Source organism: Panthera onca, chromosome D1, assembly GCF_046562875.1.
Source record: "Panthera onca isolate mPanOnc1 chromosome D1, mPanOnc1 haplotype 2, whole genome shotgun sequence".
Taxonomy (NCBI): domain Eukaryota; kingdom Metazoa; phylum Chordata; class Mammalia; order Carnivora; family Felidae; genus Panthera; species Panthera onca.
In genome coordinates this window covers 4,689,991-4,699,096 of record NC_138348.1, presented here as the reverse complement: position 1 = coordinate 4,699,096, position 9,106 = coordinate 4,689,991, and the positions used below count along the sequence as shown (strand labels likewise).

Genomic DNA, 9,106 nt, shown 5'->3' with positions numbered 1-9,106 from the left:
CCTCCTCCCCCGCCGTCCTGGTCCGCGGCGCCCGAGGGGGGGAGGCGGCAGGCGCCGGGAGCCGCGCGAGGAGCCGCCGCCGCCGCCGCCGCCGCCGCCGCCGCCGCGCCATGGAGCCCGAGTGAGCGCGCGCGGGCCCGCCCGGCCCCGGACAACATGGAGGCGGCGCCGCCGCGGCTGCTGCTGCTCGCGCTCTGCTGCAGCCTGGCCCCCGCCGCGGGTAGGTGGGCGCGGGCCGCGGGGACAATGGCCCGGCGGCCAAGTGCGCGGCGCGCCGAGGCGACTTTGCAAGTTGGGGGCGAGTTGGGGCGCGCGCCGCGGGTGCCCGGCGCCCGGGGGTGGGGGGGGAGCCGCGCGCGGGCCCTTTGTCTCGCCCGCCCGGGCCCCTCCCGGGAAGGCCGGGCCCCGTCCCGCCGGGGCGATCCCCGCCCCCCCACCCCCACCCCGGGGCCGGCGAGCGGGGCGCGCGGGCGGCGCCGACCCCGCCAGGTGCGGCGCGGGCGGGTCCTCACCTGCCCGCGGCCCCGGGGCGCGCTCGGCGGTGCGGCCGCGTGTAGCCGGCCGGGCGAGGCCGCCCTGGGACCTTGCGGACCCCGGGCCGCGGGGCCGGCGCACGGCGGGGACTGTCGGCCGGGAGGCAGGCCTCGCCGCCCTGCGTCGCGGACTCCTCGGCGAGCCCGTTTCCGATGGCCGCGCGGCTGGCCCGCCGGCCCCGAGAACTGATCGAAGTTGCACAGAAAGTTCTCAGACCCGGCGCCGGGCGGCCTGGCCTGTCGCGCCGCCCCGTTTCGTCGGCGAGGCTGTCGGTTTCCGAGCGGACCGACACCTGCCGGGTGCCCGGCGGACCCGTGGGGCCGTTGCCCGCCCCCCTCCCTCCTCCCCGCGGTGGCACCCGCGGCCGGTGTCCACGCCGGGGGTGGCCTCGTGGGGCCGCCGCGCGGGGTGACGTGGTCGCGGAGCGCGGCGCGGTCGGGAAGCGCGCGGGTGCCTCACTTGTGCACACCCTGGGGGGCAGATCGAGGGCCCGGGGACCTTTCTCTGCAACTTTCGGTGTGTCCCGAGGGGTGGAGTTGAGGTCAGGAGGGCTCAGGAAACTTAAGCGTTGTGAAACGCTACACATGTTCTTTTAATTTGGAGATTGCCATGTGGTTTTGGAGCAAATCTCTCGCTACCTAAATCATTCTCTTCGGACGTGAGTGTTTTGTTTTTCTGGAGTGTGGCTGGCCGCCTTGGACGGGGCCACGGAGTCCTGGGCTCCCCGGGCTGCTGTGTTGCTGCCGGTAGCAGTTTTTTGGGGGGTGGGGTGGGAGCGGGTGGCTCAGGTCCCTTTGTCTGGGCCTCTTTAAGGCAAACAGCTGTCTCCCTGAATATTTCCAGTGTGGACATTGCAGGGAGGTGTCCCGGCCAGGCTCTGTGGTCACATTTCCCAGGGCTGCAGCCCCTTCCCTGAGGTTTGGGGGGGCGTAGAGGGGACAGTTTCCTCACGTCCGTTTGCCTCCCAGCCGAAGCCTAGAGAATGCCGGCGGTTTCACCCCAAATGTATCTCCCTCCGGAGCGGGTTTACATTTCTCAGCCATGTCTGATACCAGCAAAACAAGGTGACGACAGAGCAATGACAGTATCTGGGCAGCTCAGACCAACGCTGCTGCTTTTCTTTCCGGAAATGCCTGGATCACGGAGGCAAAAGGTTTTTTTCTTTCTTTTTTTTTTTTTTTTTGGGTTGGGGGGGAGATGTTTGTTTTAAAGGTGGGGTTTCTCAGCCAGCCATAGTGCTTTTCACTTCGGTGCAGTTTGGGATTTCCTGTCCCTTTTGGGGTGACGTTGCTGGAGTCGGATGCCTGCCGTTTTGTGGTTCAAGCCCCCAAGGGGAAGGAATCACGTCTGTGGAGTTCAGTCGTGTATGAGGCAAAGATAGAGTTGATCATTTTTACATTAGGAAGCATGTCAGCATGAGGGTTTTAGATCCCCGGCTAATGTGGCAATCCGATCCCAAAATGGAAGGAGGAGGAAGCACCCTTTCTGCACCACTGTCTTGACTGTCCCCGATTTCTGCGTTGGTCCGGAGTCGAGCCAGTACGCTGGTACCTAATTATTTTTCCTGATTGCTTCCTGTTGCAATTTGAAGCTGTGAGCCCACGGAAATGCCTTTGTTTTAGCGGGCCCGGTGCTGGGAATGGCTTTCCCCGGCTCAGCTCCGCAGGCCCAGACCGCTCCCCTCTGGCCCCACAGCACTTGCTGTAGGGACCACCTGTCCAGGACCCCCTCTCCACCTCCCCCCACCGCCCAACCGCCTGTGGGTGGTTCCTGTAGATGCCTACTGCCCGGCCCACTGGAAGGGCCCAGCAGGTGGGGGCTGAGTTAACGAAAATGCTGGGCGGAGGCCGGAGGCCACCGAGAGAGGAGCCCCCGCCCTCCCCCACTGCCGCTGCTCTTCAAAAGCAGGGCCCACGTGCTTTTTAACTCTCCCCTTCGAACCCAAGAATGTACCCAGTCCACCGGTATCCCACATTTGCTGTGGAGATCCTGTCGCATTTGGAACCCATTTAATTTCAGCTGCGCTGTTTCACCGCTCAGGCATTTAGCAGAATTTGCACGCCGCTGGGGGTGGGGGTGCAGTCAGGTGAGGACTCAGCGAGGCTTCCTGCCCCGAAGCGAAGCGTGGGGGCTTTGGGGTCAGACCAGCCTGCGTTTACGTGCTCGGGAGCTGTTTGGCTTTGGACGGCTTCCTTGGCTTCTCTGTGTCCAGGGTCTTCGTCTGGTTCTCCCCACCCCCCACCCCAGGCGGTCGGGACCGTCCCGGCCTCGGTGTGAGACCGGTGGCAGCTGAACTGCATTGCCTCTTGCGTGATCGAGTCCTTGATCTTTCTGGCCGGGACGTCCAAAAGCCGTATTTCCACAGTCTGGGTTTTTCTTCTGCAAGCGACCTTGGGTATCTAGTCCGCTGTCCTGACTCGCTTATTGCCGCAACACTGGCTTATTGTCTCTTGAGGTGATTGACACGGTGGACGGAGCCTGAGTACTCAGGGTCTGTCTTCAGCCTTGGTGGTTGCCATGTGGGGGAACTTGCGCCGCGGAGCCCACCTTCGTGTCCCTCAGTTTTCTCTCCTGTAAAATGGGATAATAATACTTCTGACCGCTAATTCAGTGAGTTAACGCCTGCCTGGCACCTGGTCAGCTCTTAGGACTCTTTGGCCCCCGGTGCCGAGTGAAGCGCGGGGCTAGAATGGCAGATGAGTGTGCCTTTGCCGTCAGAATGTTCTGCCTACGGGGGCAGACAGGCACGCAGAAGCTGGTTGTGCAGCTATGGGAGAGGTGGGCCCAGGGGGGCTTTTCCTCACTGTCTCTGAGTCCCGTCCTCGAGGACCAGGTGGTGTCCTCCCCCGAAAGAGGCCAGATCACGACGCAGAGATTGGACGTGATCCAGAAGGCAGTGGGAGCTTCTGGAAGAATTTAGTCCGGGGGGATAGGAAATGCAGGCTGGAGCCAGATCTGTCCTAGGTGAAAGGTGATGAGTTGATTTTTTTTTTTTTTTTAATTGCGGTGAAAATCCTGTAATATCAAATTAGCCTTTTTTTTTTTTTTTTAATTTTTTTATTTTTTTTTAAACGTTTATTTATTTTTGAGACAGAGAGAGACAGAGCATGAACGGGGGAGGGGCAGAGAGAGAGGGAGACACAGAATCAGAAGCAGGCTCCAGGCTCCGAGCTGTCAGCACAGAGCCCGACGTGGGGCTTGAACTCACGGACCGCGAGATCGTGACCTAAGCCGAAGTCGGATGCTTAACCGACTGCGCCACCCAGGCGCCCCTCAAATTAGCCTTTTTAAAGCATACAGTCCACTGCCCATAAATACACGACTACACTGGGCAACCACCGCGGCAGTCTGGTTACAAACGTGTCCACCTCCCCAAAATAAAACCCCACACCCGTTAAACGGTAAGTTCCCATCCCCCACCTGCCCCCAGCCTGCTGTCTGTCCCAATGGAGTTGCGTGTTCTAGATGTTTCATATACATTGTGTCATACGACACGGAGGCCTCTTGCGTCTGGCTGCTTCTGTGACCGTGTGTCACGTTTTCTGGGTGCTTCCGCCCATAGACGGATCGATCTTGGTTGGGGACCTCTCGGCAGGCGCGGGCCGCGGTGTCCCGAGTGGGGTGTGGAACAGGGCAAGCGGTTTCAAGGCCGGGAGGGAACAGATTTGTCCTGAGGTCCACAGCTCGGTTCAGAGACGTGAGAGCTGGTGGCCGAGGCCGGGGCCAAGCCAAGGGCCGGTGGCGGCCTCTGGGAGGGGCGATGCCGAGAGGTGGGCTTAGCGCTGTGTTCAGTATTGCCAAAGCCCTGAGAGACGCTGGACATTTGTGGCCTGTGCGGCTTCTCGGACAGTCACTTGACACGCTCTCGGATCGCGGAGGCGCTGGTGGCGGTGAGGGGCCGCGTCGGGGGCCTGCTGGCACATTTGCTTAGGAAGCAGTGGTGTGAGACAGGCGCCCTGGGGGCTGTCCCGGGGACAGCGTGGGTCCCAGTGTGACCTGTTGAGACAGCGGCGGGGTCCCTCCTGCTACTGTGCCAGGCTGGTCTCTGCTTTCTCTTCAGCCCTGGGAGTGGTTGGCTAGCTCTTGGCCTTGGCCTCCGTTTCCTCACCCGCAAAGGTGAGCTGTGGCATCTGGCTTGTGGGGTTCAGTGAGCCAGTGTCCGTGGGGAGCGGCCAGGAGGCTCTTCTCCCAAGACAGGCCTCACTGGGAAGGACATAAAAAAGTCCCGCCCTAGGTTCCCAGGTTTCCTTTCAAAGTGCTGGAGGGCATGGTCAGAGTCAAGGTGAGACCGCCTTTTGGGGGGGGGGGAGGTTGGGAGGGCGGCCAGGAGCGGTGAGACCTGTTGGGGGTCTGGGTGTGGCACGGGCTTGTCCCCGAGGGGTGCCTGATAGCCCTGAAGCTGGCTGCTGACCCTTCCCTGGCAAGTAAGGGTGTCGCGCTCCCCCGAGCCATGCGGGGCCCTTGTGCATATATGTCCTGCTCATCCCTGAGCAGCCCCGTCATCTGTTAACTGGGGACGGTTAACCCTCCACGACCCCCCTCCCCGCCCTGCTGCCCGCCGGCCAGGGGAGCGCTCACCTCACATTCTTGGGGTGGCGGCAGCCGTGTGGCCCCGGAACCTCAGGTCCGGATGGAGTCCGTGCCCAGAGTCACATGTCCACTGTCCCGTGTCCTTCTTGCTCGAGGTCTCTCTTCCCCTGGGAGGTTTTCATGGTGAGGTCACGTCTGAGCCCTTTGGCAGGGGTGGGGGGATACTGTACTTTCTGGGTATTTTCTTACCCGCTTCTTGGTTGGTATTTAGTGTATGTTTCTTGAGTGCTTTCAGTTTGCCTTGATGTCATTTTCTAGCGTTTAAGGGAAGCAAAGGTTCGCTCAGGGGGGAGAGTGGTTTTCAGCCTCTTGGGGGTCTCAGGGGCACCTGGTTAAGGCTCCTCTCCCTGGCGGGAGCCTGTGAGAACGGCACACGCACACCGGGCCCTTCCCTGTGGGGCCCTGGGTGCACTTCCGTTCCATGAACCTCAGTTTCCTTTTTTTGTAAAAGGAAACCAGCTGGCCCTAAACTCTGGAGGCATTTTCCCGCATGAAGTTTTCCAGTTTTCTCCCTTCGGGGGTCTTTGGGGAGCGGGGGTGGTCTCCTGCAGGGAGGGCCTTGTGTGACACACTCTCTGGGCCTGCTGCTCCCTGCTCCTGTTCCACTGGGCTGTGTGGCTTCCCTGAGGGTCCTCGGGGTCCCCCTCCCCCTCCTGGGATCCTGCACTGTCAGGTCTAGAGTATGGTCTCCCCAGCTCTGCCCTCCCGGCCCGTTTTCCCCCCACTTTTATTTTTATTTATTTTTAATTTTTATTTTTTTAACATTTATTTACTTTTGAGAGACAGAGAGAGACGGAGTGGGGGAGAGTCAGAGAGGGAGAAGGAGACACAGAATCCGAAGCAGGCTCCAGGCTCTGAGCAAGCTGTCAGCACAGAGCCCAATGGGGGCTCGAACCCACAAACTGTGAGATCATGACCTGAGCCGAAGTTGGCCGCTCAACCGACCGAGCCACCCAGGCGCCCCTCCCCACTTTTAAATGTATGATTCTGGGGCGCCTGGGTGGCTCGGTCGGTTGAGCTTCCGACTTCGGCTCAGGTCATGATCTCACGGCTTGTGAGTTCGAGCCCCGCGTCGGGCTCTGTGCTGACAGCTCGGAGCCTGGAGCCCACTTGGGATTCTGCGTCTCCCTCTCTCTCTGCCCCTCCCTTGCTCACACTCTCTCTCTCTCTCAAAAAAACACAAACATTAAATGTATGATTCAGTGGCATTAATTGCATTCACAAGGGTGTGCAACCATCACCACTATCTATTTCCAGAATTTTCTGTTACCTGAAACAGAAACCGTGCCCGTGAAGGGGGTCACACCCCGTCGTCCGCTGTCTACGGCCCCTGGTAACCTCTCTTCCGCTTTCCCGTGGCTGTGGGCCGGCCGGTGGTCCCTTCCTCGTCTTTGTGGAGTCATCCCGTGGTTGTCCTTTTGCGTCTGGCTTATTTCACTCAGTGTGGTGTTTTCGGGGTCATCCAAGTTGCAGCGGGTGACAGAACGCCGTTCCCCTGTATGGCTGAGGAATGTTTCCCTGTTCGGAGAGGGCACGTTGGCTTTGCTCGTCTGGTCCCCTGCTGGCTGGGGACACCGGGCTGTCGACGCCTCTCTTGTGAACGATGCTGCTGAGGACGCGGCTGTGCACGCCTCCGTCTGGGTCCCTGCCTCCACTTTGGGGCGAACGGCCGGACGTGGGGTTGCTGGACCACGTGTCAGTCCGGGCTTGAGTTTTTTTTTTTTTTTTTTTTTTTTCAACGTTTTTTATTTATTTTTGGGACAGAGAGAGACAGAGCATGAACGGGGGAGGGGCAGAGAGAGAGGGAGACACAGAATCGGAAACAGGCTCCAGGCTCCGAGCCATCAGCCCAGAGCCTGACGCGGGGCTCGAACTCGCGGACCGCGAGATCGTGACCTGGCTGAAGTCGGACGCTTAACCGACTGCGCCACCCAGGCGCCCCCCGGGCTTGAGTTTTTTTGAGGCTCCATCAGACTGTCTCCTTCAGCGTGCCGCCTTTTACAAGCCTAGCAGCGGGCGATTTCTCCGCATCCCCGTCACCTCTTGTTTGGTTTTGTTTTCTGTTTTGCTTCCGGTCATCCTGGTCCCGCGTTGTGGTTTTGATCGGCGTCTTCCCGATGGCCGATCGAGCGTCTCCATACGTATTTGTTAGCCGTTTTCTTTCACAAATACGTACAAGTATTTGCTTATGTTTTATAGGTGCAAAAAAGATGATGTTATTAAAGCAAGGGGATAGGGCCCATGGACAGGGAGAGCTGCCGATGTCTACGGATATTTAAATGCGACACACACACGAATACGTAGGAACGGCTGAACTATGTACCGTGGTTCCTGTTGCTTGTTTATTGCCTATGACCAGACCTTTAACACATGTTGTAGCAAGTGGATTATGTGATTTTGAACACAGACTCCTATTTTACACATAAGCCCAATCACCATCTGCCTGTGGCTGTAGCCTTTTTTACTTGCTAACATATCTTCAGCATTTCCTGTATCTTTACTTTCAGATCTTTTAAAGAAAATTTTTTAACATTTATTTATTTTTGAGAGACAGACAGAGCACGAGTGGGGGAGGAGCAGAGAGAGAGAGAGGGAGACACAGAATCCGAAGCAGGCTCCGGGCTCCGAGCCGTCAGCACAGAGCCTGACGCGGGGCTTGAACTCGCGAACCGTGAGATCGTGACCTGAGCCGAAGTTGGACCCTTAACTGACTGAGCCCCATTTACTTTCAGATCTTTTTAAAAGCTACGTAGTATTTCATAGTGTGGATATAAAGTAAATAAATAAACTTAATAAAATTTCTCTGTTGGGTTGTTCATCCTTCTCACTGATTTGCAAGAGCTATTTATTTGGCATGGAGAGTAACTCTATGTTATATTTGTTCCAGAGTCGTCTTCTGATCTGTAGCCTTTCACCCATATTTCTGGTGGTTTGTTATTGTAAAGGCATTAAGAAGTTTCACGTAATCAAAACTCTGGGTCTATTCCCTTAAGCTTTCTGGGTTTTGTGCTTTGTTTCTCTACCCCCAGATTATAAACACCTCTTCCTTAATTTTTTTTCCAGGATTGTTATTGTTTGGTGTTTTGGTGTTATCGTTTGGTGTTATGTTTGGTATTCAGACATTGGTTTATCCGGTTTTGGGGAGGTATAACATGTGAGGTAGGGATCTGGACGGTCCCTGGTGTGCCCCTATAAATGGATAGGGAGCTGTCCCAACACCTTGACAGAAAGGCCCATCATATCCTCATTCATTTAAAATGTCACTGACACTTTCATGTGCAGTGTCCACAGAAGGCATGGCTCCTGATTCTGGGACCTTGTGTCCTGCTCCGTTGACCCGTTGGTGTCTTTCTGTACCAGTGTGCTCTTTTTTTTTAATTAAGTTTATTTATTTACTTTGGGGGGGGGGGAGGAGCAGAGAGAGAGAGAGAGAGAGAGAGAGAGAGAGAGAGAGAGAAAGAATCCCAAGCAGGCTCCACACCGTCAGCACGGAGCCCGACATGGGTCTCGACACGGGGCTCGAACCCACGAACGGTGAGATCACGACCTGAACCAAAGTTGGCCGTTTAACCGACTGAGCCACCCAGGCGCCCCTCCGGGGTGCTGTTTTAACCTCTGTACGTAGCATCATAGTGTATTTCAGGACTGATGATGCAATTCCCCCCTTCATCGTTGTCTTCGGAAAATTGTGTTGACTGTTCCTGTACATTTATTCTTTAGTGATACGCTTCAGAGTCAGCCTATCAGGTTCCATCCTTTGAGCCCTTGATCCGGCGACGGTAAACGGTGACGCCGGACGGGTGTCCCAGGGCTGGGCTCGAGCAGTGGTCTTCGACAAGCAAGCTGATCCTTGGCTGTGGAAGTAAATTCACAGGGAGCCAGCCTTCAGGTTTTTGCTTCCTGTTTGCACGTGGGGTGCTTCCGAGGTGACATTTGTGCTGGACGGCCTGCGACGCTCCTGCTTCTGGGCTCCCTCACGCCA

At 57.5% G+C, this 9,106-nt stretch overlaps 1 protein-coding gene across 1 annotated transcript in view; it reads left to right on the top strand.

The window, feature by feature from the left end:
- LRP5 (LDL receptor related protein 5) overlaps window positions 1-9,106 on the top strand; it is a 104,031-nt gene continuing 94,925 nt past the window's right edge. The window contains exon 1 of the mRNA XM_060607501.3: window positions 1-220. Within this exon, the coding sequence (XP_060463484.2) occupies window positions 157-220 (64 nt within the window). The 5' untranslated portion in view covers window positions 1-156. The remainder of the gene's footprint in view (window positions 221-9,106) is intronic.